Source organism: Artemia sp. Qi Xiang Cuo, chromosome 17 (genome assembly GCF_049724085.1).
Source record: "Artemia sp. Qi Xiang Cuo chromosome 17, ASM4972408v1, whole genome shotgun sequence".
In the NCBI taxonomy this organism is placed as follows: domain Eukaryota; kingdom Metazoa; phylum Arthropoda; class Branchiopoda; order Anostraca; family Artemiidae; genus Artemia; species Artemia sp. Qi Xiang Cuo.
In genome coordinates this window covers 37,127,152-37,151,469 of record NC_142810.1, presented here as the reverse complement: position 1 = coordinate 37,151,469, position 24,318 = coordinate 37,127,152, and the positions used below count along the sequence as shown (strand labels likewise).

At 36.4% G+C, this 24,318-nt stretch overlaps 1 protein-coding gene across 2 annotated transcripts in view; it reads left to right on the top strand.

The window, feature by feature from the left end:
- LOC148942160 (WD repeat and SOCS box-containing protein 1-like) overlaps window positions 1-24,318 on the top strand; it is a 91,208-nt gene that overhangs the window by 28,092 nt on the left and 38,798 nt on the right. The window contains exons 1-2 of one of the 2 annotated variants that reach the window (XM_089103593.1): window positions 4,924-5,366; window positions 21,779-21,974. In XM_089103593.1, the coding sequence (XP_088959719.1) occupies window positions 5,309-5,366; window positions 21,779-21,974 (254 nt within the window). In that variant the 5' untranslated portion in view covers window positions 4,924-5,308. Of the gene's footprint in view, window positions 1-4,923; window positions 5,367-21,778; window positions 21,975-24,318 lie in introns of those variants that run through there. The other variant, XM_089103594.1, reaches the window with a different exon arrangement.

Sequence of the window (24,318 nt, the reverse complement as noted above, 5' to 3'; positions counted from 1 at the left end):
GGGGGTTGATCGCCCCCATCCCCCCTCTGGGTCCGCCACTACTAATTCCTGTCTTCTCACGGCTAACGATATGGTAGTTTTCCTCGTGCTGCGAATTTCAATGGAAAATTAAACCAGCCTCGCTTTCCAGCTCATGAATAAGGCTCTTAAAAGTGAGATATAGGAGGCTACTAAAATTTGGTGAAAGTTTCCTTCACTGTTATCAGGCGCACTGCGGAGGGGTATCTTTTGCTTACCCTATATTTTTACTATGTCGATTAGGACCTTAACTTTTTGTCCGTTTTCAATTGCTTCCTTTTTTGGTCCCTTTTGAAGGGCTTGGTATGTTTGTTGAACATATTTCTAATAATAATAAGCTCAGTCCTTGCTTTCGAAGGAGGGGAAAAGTTCAACATAGCAGCCTAGCAGCAACAAAGTGATATTTCTTAGTGAGCAGTTAATAAATTCTGAAAACAAATTAGTACACTTTTCCTGGGAAATTTTCGCGCTTGATCATAGCTTGAGTCTCACACCATTCCATATTTTAGATTAATTTACTTATGATAGTTTTAGACGATGAATGCTTAAGATTTTGACGTTAGTCTGTTGTGGAAGGACTTGATTAAGTTTGAAAGGTCATACGTAGCGTAACGTAACTTGACCACCTAGCACAGGACGAACTATTTAATTTACTGATCAGACTTGGATTTCACTCTCAGAAAGGACATTGATGGTGGGCATGGACATTAATTTTATGACAACTTCGTATAGGTATTTCTGAGGCCCATATTACAAGACTTCCACGACTTGAGTGGATCAGCTTTTCTTGGAAATACAGATTCCCTACTAAAAATCTGGAGAGCCGTGACACATGCAGCTGCTGACGAAGCTTGCCTTGCATTGACTACTGGAACTTCTTCGTGTAATCCCCACAAAATGACTTGATTCTGTAGTGGCTGAATCACAAGGACTGTCACTGCACTTGCATCTGTCGATACAGATTCCAGTAAGGCCAAATCTATGTCTCTTGATATTTTATTCTCAACTTGGACAAGATCGTCAAGGGTAATATACAATTTCTTGAAATGTGGATTGAGGTATGTGGCAGTCCTGACGAGTGTGATCTGAACAAGGTCTATAAGCCTAGAAAGTATTTTATCTAGCCGCTTCCTTCGGAGGTTCTCAGCAAAATTTTAGAGTCCACCCTCACTAAACGTAGTTTGAGAACTGGCTATTCTAACTTATGGATATAGCTGTCCATGCTGTGTATCAGTATATATGAGTCTATGGGTTGAATACATTGTTTTTCTTCTTGGCCATTTTGAAACGATTTTCTGTGTTGGGTCTTCTCTGCTGGACGTTCTGCGGTAGATACAAGAAAAAACAGAAATGATATCGTCTTCGATATCGTTATCGATATTTAGTGTGATATATCGATACCCAATATCGCCGCCCAACACTACCTGTTTTTTTTCAATTCAATAGGTTTATTTACAAGCACAAAAAGTAAATCGCACATAATACAAATTACTCAATCCATTTCTGGACGCCGAGAACCACAACCAGTATCTTTTCAACATAATACGCAGAGTGGTCACCGCTCTTACTCCCAGACACAACATTATCTCTCATTAATCAAAAGAACAAATAACCATTACCTTCCTGCTGCTTTCTATCGTTGTGGATAGAAGTCCTCTAGCAGCTTATAGTGCTAAAACATTTTGGTTTATTGGAGACAAACATATTTAGCCCCTCTACTGGCCCAAGACTAAAAATGAAGACCCCCTTCCCCTTTCATTCTCTTACCTGTTTTTAAGCTTTTAACTCTATACCCCGCGCCGTTCTCAAGATGTTGCGGATATGCTATTCCGATGACTTGGTTACACATAGTATCTTTTGATTTACCTTTGGCCCCTCCCAAGGCCAAAATTTTAAGTCCACGTGACGCCCCCCCCAGCACTTACTGAAAGTTTAATGTTTAAGAATAGTAATGGCGTGATTGATATTCGAGCATTGAGGACAGCTTAGCCAAGGTCTTTGACAGTATATCTGCTTTTTCTTTTTGTTTTATTCATTGGTTGAAGATGATTCTCGTTTGCTCCTGTCTATTTCTTGATACTTTTCATTGTTCTATTTTTAGTAGTCCACGTGATGGATAGCCAGTCTTGTCTCAGAGCGTGTTTGCGACATTTTTTTTTTCTTTTGCAAAATTTTAATTATCAAAATAAACATTTTTTTGGCTACTCTTTTAAATTTCGGAGTTCCATATATTTTTTTGTTTTCCCGGGATTGACACTTATAGTGGGATCGACATAGTAAATCTATGGAAACGAAAGAAAAGGCATGATAGCAAGAGAAATATCAATGAAAATTTCGTAAACTCCATGGTCATGAAAACCCGGTAATATATAACGTACAAGTTAAACCTAAGCCTTCTCAAAATATATCTTTAATTTTATTTTATTTTCATCCGGAAATTTGAACCGTAAGTAACTGCGTAGTCGATCTTATGATCGTAAAGGTCAAGATATAGAAATCTATTCTTAGATTAAGTATAACAGCTCCCATCATTTTCATTTAGAAGAGAAACTAGTTTTATAGATGCTACTTCAAAACACGTTTTATTGTGGTGTTTGGCCTGTTGACAAACAAAGAAAAATCCCCGCATGTCGTGGAATCATTATTTTCTCTCCGCTTATTTATTAGAGTTCATGGTAATGAACTGTTGAGTAAGGAGCGACGCAGCCCAATAGTAATTGAAACTCTAAAAAACTGAATTTGATAACAAAAGATGCATACTAAGAATTGACTTTTTGTGGTGATTCCAAAGATCGAAGATTTATTATTTTTAATGCTACCCTTCAAAAGCTACGCGCCTGAGAGAATTTCGTAAAAATGGAGAAACATTCTATAAACGTCAAGGAATCTTATTGAAAATCTACCGTCAGGTTCAGTATGTCAGAGAACCTACTGTAGGGATTTCAAGCTCCCATCTGCTTAAATGTTGATTTTTTTTTGCCAGAAGAAACATCATGGATGCATGTTTTTTTTGTTTTTTGGATGGAAATTAAAAGTTCTAATGCCTGTCTTTTAAGTGATCAGAAAGATTGGAAGGCATCTAGTCTCCCCCCTACGCCCTTTTTCCCTCAAAGTTGTCTTATGAAAATTTGGCTGAGATAACCATTTGGTATATTATAGTTGAAAGGTACATTAAATATGTCTTTGGTGACAGCATGACCCACGGGCTCCTGGGTTGTCAGTTATGAAATTCGCCCATTGTTTGCATATCAGTTGCCTATTTGTAATTGGGAACTATACATAAACTTTCTAGGTGTAGAATTTATTGTTGGGGGGAGTTCTTGGGGGTGAGCTTTCCAAGGGAAATTTTTACACAGGGGCATTTCCTAGAATTTATATGGAAAAATTCGTCTTATTTATCTTACTTTCTCTTTGGTGACATAATTTTACATGCGGAGGTGTTCTGGGTGGATTTTTCGGGGGAAGTTTTCAGCGGTGTTGGAAGTATCTTTGGGATTTTGCTATGGAAGGGAGTGGGCTAGAGATCATTCCATGGGGGAATTATCACCAGGAGAAGTTTTTCATGGGAAAATTTCTCACAGGAGAAACTATCCATTGGGGGGGGGGGTATTTAGGGGGGAAATGTTCCACGTAGGGGGGATTTCTAGCATGGCTTGAAAAAATGATCAGAAATAAAATAAATGACCGTTCTCTTTTCGCGTGAAAGTATGCTAAGGAGAATTTTTCAGATGGAATCGTCCACAAGAAAGTTTCAGGGGGAATTTGCTGCGAGGATGAAATTGTCCGAGGGTAATCTCCCGGTGGGGGTGGGGATTCTACGTGGGAGGAACTTTCGCGGGGTAGGGGACAATTTTCCATGAAGAGGGGGGGTTGGATTTTCTGGCGTTAATTGAAAAACGATAAGAAATTAAATAAAAGAAAAGAGTTTTATCGACTGAAAGTAAGGAGCAACTTTATAGCTTAAAACGAACTGAAATTATTCCGTATATGGAAGATGCTTCCCCTTCCTCAATACCTCGCTCTTTGTGCTAAAGTTTGACCGTTTGTCCCAATTCTTCATGAAGGATTCGTGAAAAATAAGTGCTGTTTAATTAGAATCTTCTTTAAAATTACTAAAAAACTTTAGCGCCAAGAGCAGGGTATTGAGGACGGGCAGCCCCTTTCATATTTGGAATAATATCTATTTGATTTAAGTTTTAACGTTGCTCCTTACTTTTTGTTGAAAAAACTTGTTCTTTTATTTAATTAAAATATAAAGTTGGCCAGTTCGATTATTAGTTGTAGTTTGTTTATATATATATATATATATATATATATATATATATATATATATATATATATATATATATATATTAAGATATAAATACCGGTATTATCATATTCACTAAAATGTTTTTTTTTTCGGTTCGGTGCACCTATAAAAATTTAATTTCGAAGCAATGAATTTTCGGTGTTTAAGTACAGAACCGGAGTTACGTTTTTTCTCGGGGGGAGGGGGCAAATGTAGACTACTGCCCCCTGCCGCACCATCAATACTATAATTATAAATATTACAATTTTTGCCCAAATATATTACAATTTAAGCTTGTTTTATCGCCCGGGGTGCTTTTCTCCTCTAGCCCCCCTCCCTAGATCCGGCCCTGTTTAAGTATTGTTTTTGTCCCGTTTAGCTAAAGACTAAAGATGAAAGTCATATGTTCTTGAAACTTCAATGAGGAAACCTGTTCACTGTTCAGCATGAACACTTTTCGTTGCATCAGAATTAGAAAAAATATTCGCATGTCTCCTAGTTTATTACTTATTTTTGGTACTTCCCAAGTTGCAAAATAAGCGTGACGCAATCTACGCTTTGCTTTGCGAAATTGGAAGAATTGATGACAGTTAGTTGCAAAAGGCGGACTGAATGTGTTGAGATCTAAAATACTAATCCTAGTTTTCTATGAGACGTTTTTATTATGAGGTCCACCGTAACAGTTTTGTTCTGATCTTGCCACGTCGCGAAATTTTAATAACAGAGAGAACAAGAAAGTGAAGAAATAAGAATTTTAGGGAATTGGCCTATCTAAAGGCGTAGCTAGTGCTGTAAGTAGGGCAGTTTTGCGATTTGGAAAGCTATTCGGAAGCATTTTCCATTAGTTTCTACGTGTCTTGTGAAGCTGGTTGAGTTTCTGACAGGAGGTTTGTAGATTGGGATCATTTTCAGTAGGTTTGGAAAGTGATCCCACTTCTTGCTAAAAAATTGGGCCTTCATATTTGATTTCTAAAGAGGGAATTCTGGAATTCGAAAAACATGCTCACTAAAGATTGTGTTGGATATAATGACGGTGACTTTATATTCCAAACTAGAGGTAAGACGTTATAATTTTATTGTAAGCTGTTGAATATCATAATAGATTTTGTGAGATAATAACCAGAGGCTATTAAAAAAAAACATTAAAAAACAAGGTACCTTATTTCGTAGCCGTTAAACACGCGAGAAGTGGAGTTTGGTTAATGCTAATGAAATAAAGCAAAGTATGATACAAATATAATAGTTTAAAAAACAAATTCGGGCTATATATTTGCACATTAGGGCGAAGAGGGGGTAAAGAATAGCATATTTTAAATATTAACCTAACCTAGGTATCTTTTTTTGCCCCTTCAACCCCAAAAAACTAAAGTTTAAATATTTATCACGGAGTGAACAACACCTCACTAGGCAGCGAAAATCTGTTTTTCATATAGCATGTTTGAGATTTCAATGCGGTTCTTCCCGTGTGTTTACCGGCTACTAAATAAGTACCGAAAATAATCATCTTAGGAATACGAAAGAAAGTTCAGTGTATGAAAATTGACCTTGACAAAAGTAGCTATAATATGGAATGTGCCGTACATTTTTATGACGCATGCCTTTTCTGACAAGCCTTACTTATTTATCGGTTGACATATACGGGGGGCGGATCATTGTTGGGGTGGATTAAGGAAAAAAATAGCGTTCGAGGGTAACAGTCTTGTGCGAGGCCTATTCTGAATTTAACATTTCAGTACAAAATTCTTCCTTTTTTAAATCGGGACAAATTCTGTTAATGCACCAGTTTCGCTTCTAGTTTAGCTGCGTTCTGCTGCCTCCTCGTTCCCTAAATGCTTAGATATAGCCCCAGGATATATACAAAATTTGCTGATTTTAATGATTTGCATTATTTTCTCTTCTCTTCATATTTTGGTTCACAATGCCAAATGAAGCCTATTAAATAATAATAATAAAATCAAAAAATGTTGTCATTATAGTTCTTTGTTCAGAAGTGGCCCATGCGTAACACTGTTACCCTCTCAAAAGTCAAAACTTGGACTTTTACCTACTTTAATACTAAGCCCTTCGAAAAATTCGTCCTACTGAGACGATACTCAGTTCTCTCATCATTTCCCTTATTCATCAAAAGCATCCATCCATTAATTCTGGTTTCGAGGGTCACTGATGCCATTTCAGGCATTATGAGAAAACCCATTGAAAATATCCTGTCCTACGCATTTAAAAGTGTTATAATATGATGCATAAAATGCAGCAAAAGTGAGGGTTCCATTGCAACTGAACCACCGTGTAGCTGAACCACCGTTCAACTGGACCATCGTGCAACTGAACCACCATGCAACTGAACCACCGTTAAACTGAACCCTCGTGTAACTGAACTCTCCTGCAACTGAACCACCGTACTTATATTGGGTAAAACACAGATTAGAATCTTTATATGTTCAACCTTGTTGGAATTGTTTGCTTTTTAAAGTCATAACATGAAAGACTGACAAAAAAGCTCTTATGTTGTCACAAAAACAAAGAAAATCGGACGTCACAAACTCTTAAAGCTAGATTTATCTCTCCTTTTTTATGTCTGTTACTGGGGTTTCCCTTCACCCTGTCACAATCTACGAGTCTAGGTGTTTATCCCCCCTCCCTTTCCATGGAAAAATTCTCCCCTGAAAAATACCCCCTCGTGAAAAATATGGTTTTCCAAATTTGAATATTTTATTTAGTTCTGTTGTTTTTTTAGTTCAGTTGAGAAGTGCTAAAGAAAGTGGGAAAGAAAAAATATGTGTAAGTTTTGCCCCCCCCCCTCCGTTCAAAAATGTGCTCCTCATGGATAATTCTCCAGACCCACCCCCTCCCCAGCACAAAACACCCACGCGAAAAATGTCCGCATGTTTCCCAATAACATACACTATCTGTAACCAATGGACAAATAAAAAACTTAAAAAGGCACTTAAACTTCTACAATGGGCTTCTCTGATTGTTTTGTAGTTAGGGAGGGAGGAAGATACCTCGAAGGATGCATTTTAATGCCAAAACATCCCAGCTCTCATTGAGCCTTCGGATAAACACATAATCAACTATAAAGGAGAGACGAGAAGAGGATGGAGGTAGAAATTGTTTTGTAATCCCCAGGCAGTTCTAGTCTTTTTGTAAGTCGAAAGAGATTGAACTCCAACCAACTACAAGAGACATTTTTCGGGGGGAGATTTTTCATTGGGAGTTATATTCCAGGGGAGGGGGTTTCTGCGAGGTGGTATATCCCGGAGGTATTTTCCAGAAGGGGTGTTTTCCCGAGGGATGGGGCGTGGTTACCCTCCAACCACTTTTGACTTTTAAAAAGGGCACTAAAACTTTCAATTTATTATCGAAAAATAACACGTAATTAACAAATATAGGTTAAAACGCTGTAGGTTATTGCAAGTTACCCATTGCTAAAATTTAAGGTTTTTATAGAAGGGATGGTCGTACAAACTTTGGAGAAGGCTCATTCGATTGGAAATTGAAATTTCAAGTTCAATTTTGAAGAATCAAAGGCAATCAAAGGACAATCAGCCTCTCCCTCTTAACTACCATTCTCCTCCCAAATTCATCCGATCAAAAAGGGCTGTAAGTTAAGCTAGTTACTCAATGTTAACAAATAAGGTTTTTATGGAAAAGATTTTTGTATAGACTTGGGGGGGGGGTGCTCATTCGATTGGAAATCAAAAGCTACAGTGCACTTTTTAGGAGTTAAAAGTGATCGAAGGGCTTCCAACCCTACCTTCTTTTTTCCCCGAATACATCCGATCGATAATTTTGAGATGACCATGTTATTTAAAACAGTTCAAAGGTTAAATAAATATGCCTCCATGTTAGCCCCTGGTGCAAGGGCTGTAAAATGCAAGTTGCCTATTGTTAACAAATAAGGTGTTTTTTTTATCAAGAAAAGAGGGCATGTTTGATCCTATAAATAAAAAAAAAGCATGGATCATTAGGGTCAAACCTTTGGGAAATGTCAAAAAGAATATTTACAATGGCTAATGGTATCAGCCGTCACATCGTTCGGAATATGTTTAGGAGCATCTTCAACTAAATCAAAAGGTACTATTTGCATCCAGTTTTACAAGACGACGTATCTGCAGTGTCGAGAACAGCTCATGGTATAAACCTGAGGATAAAAAGTTTAAACTTTCAGGGCATGTTGAAGGAATGTTGAAAAAAAGGCTAGAGTACTACCGGTCCCCCTTCCATATCCTGATTAGCTGCAATCTCCTCAAAGACATTTGAGCAACATTCGTTATCTAGATTCACAAAGTTCAAATATTTTGAACACATATGTTAATTACTTAACGTCCAGAAAGGTCTGATCCATGAAAAAAAGAGAAATAAGTCAGATTGAATGGTTTGTGACATCGGATCTTCTTTTTCTTTCGCAAAAATAAAACAACGCTTTTTTATGAATGATCTTGACTGGCGTTTACATCATGACTTAAAGAAATAAACAATTTCAACAATTTCGAACATGTAAAAATTCTAATTTATGTTTTGCCCAATAATATTGCCTCATATTTTTAGAATACTGAAAAACTGAGTTCAGTGGTTCATTTGCACGATGGTTCAGTTCAGGGTTGCCACCGTCAGTAGGATTTTACTAGATCTAGTAAAAAAATAAATCTAGTAAATTTAGAGGATCTAGTAAATTTCCCGAAATCTAGTAAAAGCTAGTAAAAAGTCATGATTTATAGTAAACAAATTATTTTTTTATTTTCCATGAATTCAGGGAAAAAAATTATCGTAAACATATGACAATTTACAATTTTTGCTTGTCTGTTTTACAATTTACAATTTTGCTTGTCTGTCTAAGAGACAGACAAGCAGTCACCTATTTTCATAAACAGACACTTCACTTCTGGTGTCTAAGGGTCGACAAAATCAGCTTTCTGTGTATCAAATCTTACCAACTAAAAATGAAGCTATAATGACACTTGGATTTGTGATGATTGGGAATCTATTGGAATCAAAACAAAAGCCAACCACCCAAGGTGATTAGGGAATTTAGGTTTCCGGAATTTTCAATCATACTATGAAAACGAAAGAAAAGAGAAAAAAAAGAAGAAAAAAGGAAAAAAGATTGTGAAAATCGTATTGATTATCATCCTATAATAAAAATCGATGCTTGATGGTGCGCGTGCGGCGGTAGCCGCACGCGCCAAAATTTTTTTTGAGCATTTTGTAAAAACAGATGCGATCTAGTAAATTTTTCTTCTCCGATTAAGTAAATTCTTCCAGGTCAGGGTGGCAACCCTGGTTCAGTTACACGAGGGTTCAGTTGCAAGGTGGTTCAGTTGCTCGCCGGTTCAGTTAAATTGGTTGAGTTGCACGGTGGTTTAGTTGCATGAGGGTTTAGTTAAATGGGGTTCAGTTGCCCAGTGGTTCAGTTACACGAGGGTTCGGTTATACAGGGGTTCAGTTGCACGGTGGTTCAGTTGCACGGTGGTTCAGTTACACGGTGGTTCAGTTACAGGGGTTCAGTTGCTTGTAGTTCAGTTACACGTTGGCTCAGTTACACGCACATCAAAAGTGAGTTCAAGTTTTTCACGTTGATTCAACGATTTTATCAATTTGAAAAGTCGATAGCTCATAATTATGAAAAAAGAAACTATCACTGAAGTTATTTTGGGTTTCTATATAATGTTAAACCATGAGTAGTGAAAATTGTTTGCTACGGCATCGTGTACTATATATTATATGTATGTAAAACTGTCTGTTAAACGGAGCGCACTCAATTAGTGAAGTTAGATTAATCCTGATGAAATATCCAAAAATATGATGATCATATAATACTTTAGACACAAAATTATGGAAACTACGACAAAGAATTGTGTAAAGCAGGCCACACAGAACGGATTATATTAAAAAACTAACCTAACTCCTAACCACCTCTATATATTAAATAAAATAAAAAAAAACAAGTTTTTTAAACTGAAAGTAAGGAGCGACATTAAAACTTAAAACGAACAGAAATTATTCCGTATATGAAAGGAGCTGTCTCCTCCTCAACGCCTCGCTCTTTACGCTAAAGTTTTTTATTTTTTAAAAAAAAAAAGTTGTGAGACAGAGTCAAACTTTATAGTAAAGAGCGAGGCGTTGTGGAGGGGCCAGCCCCGTTCGTATACGGAATAATTTATGTTAATTTTAATTTTTAATGTCGCTCCTTACTTTCAGTTTAAAAAAGTTGTTTTTTTTATTTAATTTCTGATCGTTTTTTAGTTAATGCAGCTTTTATTTGCATAAAAATTTTACTTTTCTTTTGGTAAATGGATGTCTTTACAAATTAACTTACGTAACTAACTTCTATATTCGTATATTTTTCTTCTGGCAAAAAATACAAAGTTGTAGATTTTTGCAGATATGAGCTTGAAACCTTTGTAATAGGGTTTTCTGATACGCTGAATCTGACGGTGTGATTGTAATTAAAATTCTTTCACTTGTAGGGGATGTTTCCCCCTCTTTAAAAAACCGGGTAAATTTTCTCAGGCTCGTAGCCTTTGATGAGTAATACTAAACTTAATAAAATTTATATATTTAGAATCAGCATTATAAACACATTCTTTCGATACATTTATTGACATCAAAATTCCGTTTTTAAAAGTTTCGATTACTATTGAGCCGTATCGCTTGTTTTTTTATTGTTTTTTTCTTATTACGTATATGTTATTACGTATTTGAGAGGGTTATCCCCTTAGTCAATACCACGCTCTTTAATTTAAAAGTTAAAAAAAAAATTTGATTCACAAACCCCTGAATCACAAAGGCCGTTTAATTAGAAGAGAGAGCACTTTTGAAAGCACTAAAAAAACTGTAGCGAAAAGAGCGAGGTATGTACTTGGGGGAGAACCCCCTCACATACGTTATTATTTCTGTTCGTTTTAAGTTCTAATATTCCTTCTTACATTTCAGTTGAAAAAACTTGTTTTTTTTTTTTATTTAATTTCTGATCGTTTTTTAAATAATTCTTGGAAATCCGGCGCCCCCTTCATAGAAATGTCCCTTACCCCAAAGAAACATCCTCCACGGAAATATTCTCCAGAGTAACCCCTTCCTCTAGCCCCCCCCCCCTCCAGAAAAAATCCTTCCTGAAAATGGTTGTATACTTCCCAATAACCAATAAATAATGCTGGCAAGTCCGGCGCCCCCTTCATGGCAATTTCCCTTCCCCCATGAAAACTTCCTTCATTAATAGATCCTCCAACATAACCACCGACCAACCCTTACCACCCACTAACAGAAAAAAAACCTCCTGAAAACTTCTGTATACTTCCCAATAACCAATAATATATGTTAACATTGGGTAAAGTTCATAACTTTTAGCCCTCCCTCTGGGGACTTTGGGGGATTAAGTCATCCTCAAAGACATAGTTATTATATTTTTCGACCATGCTGAACAAAATGGCTATCTCGAAATTTTGATCGGGTGACTGGGAAAAAAACAAGCTGGGAGGGGGGCTAGTTGCCCTTCATTTTTTTTTTGTCACTTAAAAAGGGCACTAGAGCTTTTAATTTCCGTTCCAATGAGCCCTCCCACGATATTCTAGGACCACTGGGTCGATACGATCACCCCGGAGAAAAAAAAAAAAAAAAAAAAAAAAACAAATAAACACGCATCCGTGATCTTTCTTCTGGCAAAAAATGCAAAATTCCACATTTTTGTAGATAGGAGCTTGAAACCTCTACAGTAGGGTTCTCTGATACGCTGAATATGATGGTGTGATTTTTATTAAGGTTCTATAACTTTTAGGGGGTCCCCTTTTTTTGAAAATCAGCCAAATTTTCTCAGGCGCGTAACTTTTGATGGATAGAACTAAACTTGATGAACATTATATATTTGAAATCAGCATTGAAATTTGATTCTTTTGATGTATCTATTGGTATCAAAAACACGTTTTCTAGAGTTTCAGTTACCATTCAGCCGGGTCGCTCCTTACTTACAGTTCATTACCACGAACTGTTTGATACTTAATAAAAGTGTACATACATCGCAGTTTTCTCTCTCAAATTAAGCAAATCGTAACCGATCCAGGAAGGTAAACCGGTTTCTGTTTGATCTTACACATTATAATTCTTGAGTGCGTTCCGCTAACAGACAAATACCGTATGTATTTACGTGAGATGGAATTTGTGAAGGAGAACAATCGTAGTTTATGTGCTTTTTTGAAGTGAACAATAATAATAAAATAACAGCACCATTCTATTCCCTAATCCACGCTCTTTCTAAATGTAATGGTCGCTTCAATGACATCCCCCCTCCTAATGGTGCCCGATAGGCCTGTAACCTAAACAATATGTTTATCTCCGTTGTTTCCATGGCTTGATTCAGCGGGTGTTTGTATTCTCACTCCGTTTGGAGCCATCTTATCATCTAATTACAATTGAGATCAGTAGGTCAAAATGTGGAATGCAATGTAAGAAAACGATAGAAACATGCTATAGAGCAATATTGCATCTAATAAAGAGAGTTCTATCACCTCCTTCTCTCACTGTAAAAGTCTAAAACCTACTGCGTCATTGGCGCTTCACTGAAAACCAATTTTATACCACATATTTTCTTTTGTACTTAATATTGAAAATAAACATTAAAATTATAATGACATTTTGAACTGATGAGCCTTCAGCAATTAATATCATTATACATCAAATATTAAGTTTAATTTATTAGCTCTTTTTAAAGCTGTTCAAGACGAATATACTTTCACTACAAACAAGTGTTTGGATACCGCCTCCTTCCTTAACTGTAAATAAAATCCAAAAGCCTACTGCGTCATTGGCGCTTAACTGAAAACGAATTGTGTTACAAATCAGTTCTTACAGCATTGAAAATAAAAATAAAATTACAGTGAAATAAATTCTTGAACTGATGGATCTTTCAATAATTAATATCATTATACATCAAATATTCAATTTGATGTTGCTTATACTTTCCAAGACTGTTCAAGACGCATCTAGTTTTCAGAAAAGTGCCAATAACGTAGTAGGTCTTAGACTTTTGCAGTTAGAGAAGGGGGCCATACCCACACCCTTGTTTGTAGTAATTTTTGTTTATTTCAAACTTGATTTGCATATTCAAATTAAGTTTCACTCGGTTTAAGATTTATTTATTCATTTACATCAATATCTACTTTATGTTTGTTTGCATTGATTGTTTATTTAATTTTTGGTCGTCTTAAGTTTATTTCTACTTCAATAGGAAAATATTTTTTTTTCGTTTTAAGTTTGATTTTCATATTCAATCTAAGCATTACTCGCTTTAAGATCTATTTATTCATTTATATTATTGCTTTTGTATGTTTTTTGCTATGATTGTTTGTTTAATTTCTGTTCGTTTTTGGGTTTCACTTATTCTTTAATAGTAATTTCTGGTCGTTTTGAGTTTGAATTTTAACAGGTATTTGTATCTGCTGAGCTTAAGTTTAAAATGACCTTTATTTTCCTTTGAAAAACTTATTTTTTGGAAAGATTTTTTTTAATAATTTTTGTTCGTTTTTGATTGCAAAGAGTTTCAACTTTTTAAAAATTACTTATTTCAAAATCAAACTTAAAAAAAAACCAACAAATGTTCATCAAAGTATCAAAACTGGTATCAGAGTAGCAATATCAAAGTAAAAAAATGGGTTTGTGTCAACCTCGGAATTTTTATTATCTGATGTTTCAATTATTTTTAACAAAATGGCTATCTCAAAATTTTATCGGATGGGTTTGGGAAAAAGGGCGAGGCGGGGGGGGGCAAATTGAACTTCGATCTCTTTTGATTATTTAAAAATTAACTAGAACTTTCTATTTTCACTGAAATGAACCATCTCTGAAGTTTATACGAGCACCCCTTCTATAAGAGCCATATATATCCCCAGAGTATAACTTACAACGCCTGTCTCTGGGCCCTGGGGGGTGGTGTTGAACTCGGAGTTTTAATATCTGATGGTTGAATTGACAAAAAGATCACCTTAAATTTTATCGGATCAGCTTATACATCCAAAAGACCCAAAGATGTGGAGGGCGGGAGGGGCTAGTTGCCCACCGATCTTTTTTCACTCTGATAAAATGAACTACGACTTTTAATTTCCATTCAAATGAACCCTCTCTGAAGTTTATACGAGTGTCCCTTTCATAAAACCCACATACGGCCCCAGGGCATAGCGTACAATGCCTGCCCCCGGGCCCTGGGGGATGTGTCGACACCGGAGTTTTGTTATCTGGCCTTTGAAGTATTTTGAAAAAAATGCCTCTCAAAGTTCTCATTGGATGGGCTTGAGGAAAATAGGGCGCGGAGAGGGGAGCTAGTTACCCTCCGATTTATTTTGAGTCTTAAAAATTGAATGAGAACTTTTAATTTCCAATCAAATGAGGCCTTTTCGAATTTTCTACGAGTATCCCTTCCATAAGAATTATTTATGTTCTCCTAGCAATACTTACAACGCCTGCCCCGGACCCTGGGGGGGAGGTATGTCGACCCAGGAGTTTTTCTTATTTAACCTTTGAACTATTTTTAACGAAATGATCAGATGCAGAGGAGTTTTTTTTTTATAATCTTTGAACTATTTTAATCAAAATGGTTACCTCAAGTTTTTCATCGGACGTGTTTGGGAAAAAAGGGCTTGGGAGGGCTAGTTGCCATCCGATCACTTTTGAATCTTAAAAAGGGTACTAGAACTCTCGATTTCCATTCGAATGAGCTCCCTTTGAAGTTCATACGACGACACCTTCTATATCAAGTGCCTCTGGGGAAAAAAAATAAATGGAGTTTGGGGGGAGGCTAGCTGCCCTCCAATCACTTTTGACTCTTAAAAAGTGGATTACAACTTTCAATTTAAAATCAAATGAACTCTATGAAATTTATACCAGCATCCCTACATAACAACCATAAATGCCCCCAGGGCACAACTTACTACGCCTACTCCGGGCCCTGGGGGGCTGTGTCGACACCGGAGTTTAAGTGAACAAGAACTTTCCAGTTTTAATGAAATGAGCCCTCTCCAAAGTCTATACCGGTTTCTTTTACATAAGAACTGGATATGCTTCCTAAGCATTATTCACAACACCTGCCTCCAGGTCCTGGGGGGCTGTATTAACCCAGGAATTGTTCTCATCTGACATATCAACTATTTTTAATGAAATAGCTATTATAAAAATTTTATCGGGGGGGCTTGGGGAAAAAAGGGTGTGTGGGGGGGGGGCTAGTTGCCCTCGGATATCTTATGACTCTTAAAAATTGAACTAGAACTTTCAATTTCCAATGAAATGAGCCCTCTCTGAAGTGTATACGAGCATCCCTTTCATAAGAACCATATACGCCCCCAGGACAACAATTAGAACGCCTATCCCCCGGGCTCTGGGGGGCGTTTTTGTTATCTAATTTTTGAAAATTTTGTATCTCAAAATTTGTAGCGGATGTGTTTGGGGAAAAGGTAGGCGTAAGAGGGGGGTTAGTTTCCCTCCAATCACTTTCGACTATTAAAAAGGGCATTAGCGCTTTGAATTTCCAATGGAATGAGTCCTTTTTGAAGTTTCTACGACAAAGCTTTCTATAAAAACCTTAGATGCCTCCAGGGTATAACTTACAACCCTTGCCCTGAGGGTTTTTTGGAAGTGTTCTCATCAAAAACATAATTTCTATCTGGAAATCAACTACGCTTAACAAAATGGCTTTCTCAAAATTTTGATTGGAAGTGCTTGGGGAAATGGTGGGCGTGGAAGGGGTAGTAGTTGCCTTCCAATCACTTCTGACCCTTAAAAAGGGCACTAGAACTCTCGATTTGCAATCGAATGAGGCCCCTTTGAAGTTTGTACGACGACCCCTTCCATATGAAGTACCTCTGGAAAAAAAAAAGAAATAATAACATTGGAGCCGTATGGCCTTTACTATAGGCAACGCTATAGCGTTACCTCTGATCATAGGCAGCGCTATTGCGCTGCCTAAGTAAAGAACGATGTTGGCACTAATTTTTTATTTATTTAGACCACGGCACTTCGTTTCGAAGGAGTTGTCGCACAAACTTGGAAAAAGCCTCATTCGATTGGAAAAGCTAGTGCCCTATTTAATAGTCGAAAGTGATTGGAAGGCAACTAACGCCCCTTCCACGCCCACCATTTCCCCAAAAACATCCAATCAAAGTTTTGAGATAACCATTTTGTTCAACTTAGTCGAAAGTTCTAGAAATTAGGTCTTTGAGCAAGGTACCCCCCACAGCCTTCAGGGCAAGGGTTGTAAGTTATTCCCTGGGGGCATACAAGGTTTTTATAGATAGTGATGTTATAGAAACTTCAAAAAAGGGCTCATTCGATTGGGAATTAGAAGGGCTTGTGCCCTTTTATAATAGCCGAAAGCGATTGGAGGATAAGCAACACCCCCCCCCCTCACACCCACAATTTCTCCAAACATATCCAATCAAAATTTTTAGATAGCCATTTTGTTCGATGTAGTTAAAAGTCCGGAAATTATGTTTTTGAAGATGACATTCCCCCCATAGCCGTCAGGGCAAGGGTTGGAAGTTATCCCCTCGGGGTATATAAGATTTTTTCTTATAGAAAACGTTGTCGTAGAAACTTCAAAAAGGGCTCATTCGATGGATTTTGAAAGGGCTAGTGCCCTTTTTAATAGTCTAAAGTGCTTGGAGGGCAAGTAACCCCCCTCTCACGCTAACGATTTCCCCAAACACATCTAATCAAAATTTTGAGATAACCATTTTGTTCAACGTAGTTGAAAGATTCGGAAATTATGTGTTTGACGATGACACTCGCCCCACAGCCCTCAGGGCAAGGGTTGTAAGTGTTGCCCTGGGGGCATAAGGTTTTTTATAGAAAGTGTTGTCGTAGAAAATTCAAAAAGGGCTCATTCGGTTGGAAATTGAAAGGGCTAGTGTCCCTTCTAATAGTCGGAAGTGATTGGAGGGCAACCCTCTCAAGCCCACCATTTCCCCAAACGCATCCAATCAAAATTTTGAGATAGCAATTTTGTTCAACGTAGTTGAAAGTTCTGGAAATTAGGTTTTTGAGGATGATATCCCCCTTCTTAAAGCCCTTAGGGCAAGGGCTGTAAGTTATTCCCTGGGAGCATATAAGGTTTTTTATGGAAAGCGTTGTCCTATTAACTTCAAAAGGGCTCATTCGATTGAAAATTGAAAGGGCTAGTGCCTTTTTGAATAGTTGAAAGTGATTGGAGAGCAACTGACGCCCCTCTCATGCCCAACATTTCTCCAAACTTATCCAATCAATATTTTGAGATAGCCATTTTGTTCAACGTAGTCGAAAGTTCTGGAAATAAGGTCTTTGAGAATGACAACCTCTCACAGCCCTCAGGGCAACTTTTGTAATTTATGCCCTTGGGGTATATTAGGTGTTAATAGAAAGCGTCGACGTACAAACTCAAAAAGGACTCGTTCGATAGGAAATTGAAAGGGATAGTGCCCTTTTTAATAGTTAAAAGATTTTGGAAGGCTTGACATTATGTTTTTTTTTCTTTTTTTCTTTTTTTTTTTTAGACCAGGGCACTTCGTATCGAAGGAGTTGTAGAAACTTCGAAAAGGACTCATTCGATTGAAATTAGAAAGGGCTAGTGTCCTTTTTAATAATTGAAAGTGATTGGAGGGCAACTAATCCCCCACCCACCCCCACCCACCCAATTTCCCAATATTTTTTAAAAATAAAAGTTGGCTTAAGATTAAAACAAAATGCACTGTGTTTATGCTAATTCCCAATATGGCATCTCAGCAGTATCCCAAGAACGACAGAGGGTATTATGTTCATACTTTCGGGGCTACTTCTGCGCTTAAAATTTAACCAAATCAAAATAGTGTAAATGTATCCAAGCTATCAAAGAAAGTAAACAGATTTTTTGCGAATGGTATCAAGTTTTCTATTTCAGGTCAACTAGAGGAGGTATGGAACTAAATTAAACACTACCTTTTTGTTTCCAGATTTTTATGTTGTTTTTAAAAATTGCTGAAAAGTTTTCTCCAGCATACAAATAGCAGGCCAAACTATAAAATCTTTTAAAAAAGCCAAAAGATTTAAACTATTATTTTCTTTTTCCCTGAAAAGACTATATCAATATAAACGAAAAGAAAGTATAAAAAAAATCCACAAAAAATGGTTTTCAAAGGATAGAAACAATTACATGAAAACAGAAATCAGCTAACATAAAATCAAATAATCTACCAAGCGTAAAACTACCACAAATCAGCATCGATAAATAAATAAAACCCCAAACAAACAGAAATTACAATAAATAGCCGAGTCAAACTCAAAACAAGCAGAAGTTAAGATGAGTGGGGCTCAAAACCCCTATGCCTTCCCAAGGCCTGAACATAATTTGCACTTTACTGAAAAAAATACTAATGAATGTGCATTGTCAGTTCAATATACATATAATGGTATATATGAATCAAAATGTTAATATTATTTGATTTATTAAAGTTATAAAAGTAAAAGCATTTATATTTTTTCAGTAAAGTGCAGATTATATTATGGCCTTGGGAAGGTATAGGGGTTTTGAGCCCTACTCATGTGAATTTCTGTTCCTATACTGACTCATTGATGGATCACAAATTTTGTGTATACCTGAAACCAACAGTGATGTAATATAAGAAACAGTAAAGGTTCAATATCATATTGACTAACTCAAAGCAGCAAATAGCAGAAAAAAGTGACAAAGAAGATGCTTTGCTAGTTTCGATTGTAACGCAACAACCACGTGGTGACAAAAATGTTCACGAGTTATAATTTGCATTTGGCTATTTATTTGTAGGTGATGAATATGCATAAGCACAGTTTAAAATGGATTTGGTTACATTGGCTCCATAAGAAAATATTCGATTTGTTGGCCCTTCAGAAGTAAAGATCGTAATAAAATAAAAGTAGTACCATAGAATTCTTTTCGACTACCGTATTCGCGTTTCTGATAATGCATGTGTTCATCTTGTGTTACGTCGTATAATGGTTAGCTTCAGTCTTGACTCGATGAAATTGACTTTTGCCTGAGTGGCTGCATAGGAATGGCGGATACAATATTATTTAAAGTAATTTGAAATATGTTAAATAACGGAAGGAAACATGATAATTTGATTTATAGAAATATGGTGCATATTTAAATCAAGATTTTCATTCAAGTGTTTTCTTTTAGTTATGTATATATCCTAGGGCTATATCTGGGATCATCAGGGGAAAGAGTGTATTGGCAGAATTTGCACAAAGTGCAAATTATGTTCTGGCCTTGGGAAGGCATAAGGGTTTTAAGCCCTACTCATGTTAATTTCGGCTTGTTTTGAGTTTGACTTGGTTATTTATTGTAATTTCTATTCGTTTTGGGTTTCATTTATTTTTCGATGCTGATTTGTGGTAGTTTTACGCTTGGTAGATTATTTGATTTTATTTTTGCTCATTTTTGGTTTAATGGAGTTCTTTACTTTTCTTTGAAAAACTTATTTTGTGGATTTTTTTTTATACTTTCTTTTCGTTTATATTGATATAGTCTTTTCAGGGAAAAAGAACATAATAGTTTAAATCTTTTGGTTTTTATTAAGATTTTATAGTTTGGCCTGCTATTTGTATGCTGGAGAAAATTTTTCAGCAATTTTTAACAGCATACACCCTTTTAAAAATCTGGACACAAATAGTAGTGTTTAATTTAGTTTCAAACCTCCTCTAGTTGGCCTGAAATAGAAAACTTGATACCATTCGCAAAAAAATCTGTTTACTTCTTTGATAGCTTGGATGCACTTACGCTGTTTTTATTTGGTTAAATTTTAAGAGCAGAAGTAGCCCCGAAAGTTTGAACATAATATCCTCAGTTGTTCTTGGAATACTGCTGAGATGCCTTGTTGGGAATTAGCATTAACACAGTGCATTTTGATTTAATCTTAAGGCAACATAAAGTTTTTAAACATAATGGGCAAATGGGAGGGTGAGTGTGGGAGGGGTATTAGTTGCCCTCCAATCATTTTTGGCTATTAAAAAGGGCATTAGCCCTTTCTATTTTCAATTGAATGAGCCTTTTTAGATGTTCTTAAGACAACTCCTTCGATACGAAGTGCCCTGGTCTAAAAAAAAAAAAAAAAAAAAAAAAAAAAAAAAAAAAAAAAAAAAAAACATTGTACCCACTTCGACCTTTACTATAAAATGTCAAGCCCTCCAATCACAATCTATTATTAAAAAGGGCACTAGTCCTTTTAATTTCCAATCGAATGAGCCCTTTTTGAGTTTCTACGACAACACTTTCTATAAACACCTTATATGCCCCCAGGGCATAAATTACAACCCTTGCCCTGAGGGCTGTGAGGGGGTTGTCATCCTCAAGACCTTATTTCAAGAACTTTCACCTACGTTAAACAAAATGGCTATCTTAAAATTTTGATTGGATGTGTTTGGGGAAATGGTGGGCGTGAGAGGGGCGTTAGTTGATCTCTAATCACTTTCAACTATTAAAAAGGGCACTAGCCCTTTTAAATTCCAATCGAATGAGCCTTTTTTGAAGCTTCTGCGACAGCGCTTTCTATAAAAGCCTTATGTGCCCCCAGGGCAAAACTTACAACCCTTGCCCTGAAGACTGTAGGGGGGTTGTCGTCCTCAAAGACCTAATTTCCAAACTCTTCAACTATGTTGTACAAAATGGCTATCTCAAAATTTTGATTGGTTGTGTTTGGGGAAAAGGTGGGCGTGAGAGGAGGGTTAGTTGCTCTCCAATCACTTTCGACTATTAAAAAGGGCACTAGCCGTTTGAATTTTCAATCGAATTTGCCCTTTTTGAAGTTTCTACGACAAAGCCTTCTATGATAACCTTATATGCCTCCAGGGCATAACTTACAACCCTTGCCCCGAGGGCTGTGGGGGAGTGTCCTCCTAAAAACATAATTTCTATCTGAAAATCAACTCCGTTGAACAAAATGGATATCTCAAAATTTTGATTGGATCTGTTTGGGGAAACGGCGGGCGTGGAAGGTGTGTTAGTTGTCTTCCAATCACTTTCGGCTATTAAAAAGGGCACTAGCCATTCCAATTTTCAATCGAATGAGACCTTTTCCAAGCTTCTACGACAACTCGTTCGATACGAAGTGCCCTGGTCTAAAGAAAAAATAAATAAATAATACATTGTGCCAACATCGTTCTTTACTTAGGCAGCGCGATTGCGCTGCCTATGATACATAGAAGATAGAGTCGAACTTTTTTTGCGACTAATATGTGCAAGGATACAATTTTTGTCAGCAAATGTAAATTTTACTGCTTAACAGAGTCATGTTTGCAAACAAGGCTATACATGGGGGGGGGGAGGGGAGATGACCATGGTCCTCAAGCCTTATACGTGCCTATTCTAGGCAACACTCACGTCGATCTTGCTATCATCGTATTTTGTGACGACAAACATTTAACTGAGTTAACAGATGTCGGATTTGCAAGATTTTATCAGTTCTTTTGGTTATCGTAATACAATAGTTTCTTTTCGTTTTTTAGAAGTGGAGTCGCAGTTCAAAGTTGTGAGCGAATTAAGGCCGCGATATCGATCTATATCAAGGGCTTTGCGTCAATCATCCCAAAAGCTACCTGAATGTTGGCATGTAGTGTTCTCTCCTGATGAGACGAAATTTGCATGGCTCTGTGGCAACCATAAAGTTGTTTTAGTTCCTTGGAATCGATCCAAGAATTGCCTGTAAGTAAATTCTTATTAAAATTGTTGTCGGGGCTCTTGTTACAGGCAAGAATTGCTTGTAAGTAAATTCTTATTAAAATTGTGTTTGGAGTTCTTGCTTGCAGGCACATGGAAAACTTAAGAAGAATGGTAATATTTTTTTTATAATATAAAATACTGAAAATTTCAATAAAATTATTAATATACCCTAGATGTAAAAGTGAAAATTTTACAATGAGCATGGTACGACATGAACACAGTCTGTGCTAAAAACGTTATTCATTCTTGTAACATCTTTTTTTTAATATCTTATTTTGGCTGATTTTGGAGATTACGGGCGTGTATCGACCAAAGCAGGTCAAGAATTGTATATGAGAACACTCTGTTTATCACCTGATTCGTTGTATATGGTTTTTAAACCGAAAATAGAAAAGCACGCGCCAGTCATTTGAGAAGGCAAATTTTAACGCAGAATTCACCAGTTCCCACCAGCGGGTCTGGTGCTTCATGGAGTGATGTTTAAGGTGCAAAATTTTTCTGGTGGGAATTCCTCCTGGAGTCCATGCATGTAATTGAACCCTTTTGTTGTTTGTAGTGTTAATAAGTTTGCTGTTAAATCAGAATGGATTTCGTTGGAATTAGTAAGAGATGCATTCTAATCACCCTTGCTTATGGTAAACATAAGGTAGTTTTTCTATAGATAGAGAGAATAGCTTAGTTCACAAAAAAAGTATACAAGAAAGAAAATAATTTTATTAGTAAATAAATAAGAAAAAAAAAAATTTGTAAGTCTTGAAGCTGCATCTTGTTGTAAGGAGCTTCGCATGGAAGCATAAATCAAGCACAAAAATAAATAAAGAAAAATCAGAATGGATTTCGTTGGAATTAGTAAGAGATGCATTCTAATCACCCTTGCTTATGGTAAACATAAGGTAGTTTTTCTATAGATAGAGAGAATAGCTTAGTTCACAAAAAAAGTATACAAGAAAGAAAATAATTTTATTAGTAAATAAATAAGAAAATTTTTTTTTTGTAAAAGTCTTGAAGCTGCATCTTGTTGTAAGGAGCTTCGCATGGAAGCATAAATCAAGCACAAAAATAAATAAAGAAATAACAACAAGAAACAAACTTATCATGGTCACTTCAAACCTGCATAATACAAACTCAATCTTAAATGTCTGCCTTACTCCAAATTAACACAGTCAAAAATTATTTATCAATTAAGTAAACCTTATGATTTAAATCTTAAAAAAAATTAAATCAATCAACCTTCACATTCGAGACTCATAACTAAGAATAAGCATTGTGCTTGACCAGTCTTTTTAAAAGACTGGAAATCTTCTGTTGTGATTGCAGTAATCCTGTAATTTAGCTGTTGCCAAAGTTGCTGTGTCATTTGAAAAAATAGGATAGGAAACGCTAGCAGCAGCTTCGTCATACGGTACTGAATATTTTGTATATATTTTGGGATATCTTCTATCATGGTTGTAGCTTTACCGCAGTCTAGTATAGGACGAACCGCAGCCCATAGTAACCAATACTTCAAAAACATGTATAAAAATTCTAGCAAGTGAGAAAAATTGCCATTTCTAGCTGACTCAGTACTGGTAACTATTATCTTGATAATAATAATAAAATGTAATTCCGAAAGCAAATTTAAGGCACTTTCAAAAAATTGTGTGAAGCGCCTAAAAAATGGCTTCAAATCGAAACAAAAAGTTCACCACTGGAATCGCCATAACCGAAAACTATGTTCTGGGAACTTACAGTCCCCTGGCCTGAAAGGAAAATTACTTTTGTGTAGGTATCACTGATGTATCCTTTTTTCTCCTTCTTCACTGCTAGCGCGGCACTGAAACATCGTCGAGAGCTGTTTAAGGGCTCATTTGTAAGGAAATTGCTATATCTAGTGCCTTCGTAAGTACCAAAACACGATATTAACAATAAAGTCTATTCTTTGTCAAATGTAAATCAAGAATGAAACTGATCCCAATTCTGATCCCTGGGGCGCTCCATATAACAGTGGCTGTAAGCTGGATACAATATCATCAGGTTTTACATGATGATTTCTCTCACTAAAATAATTTCTTAAAATAAAAATCAAGAGCATCTGATTGAATATCATACCGCTCACACTCTTAGATTAAAATTGAATACGGTAACTAGCAGGCTCGAATGCTTTTATTAAAAAAAATATTCACGCTTCAGCTTTAAAACTTTTTTATCTACAGCTTAATTCACTACCCCAGTGACATACAACAATGCCTGTTCCGTCGTTTGATCTCTCTGAAAACCAATGTGAAGCTCATACAACATGCGATGTTTTTACAAAAAAAGGTGTTGCCTCTGATCAAAACATCAGTCT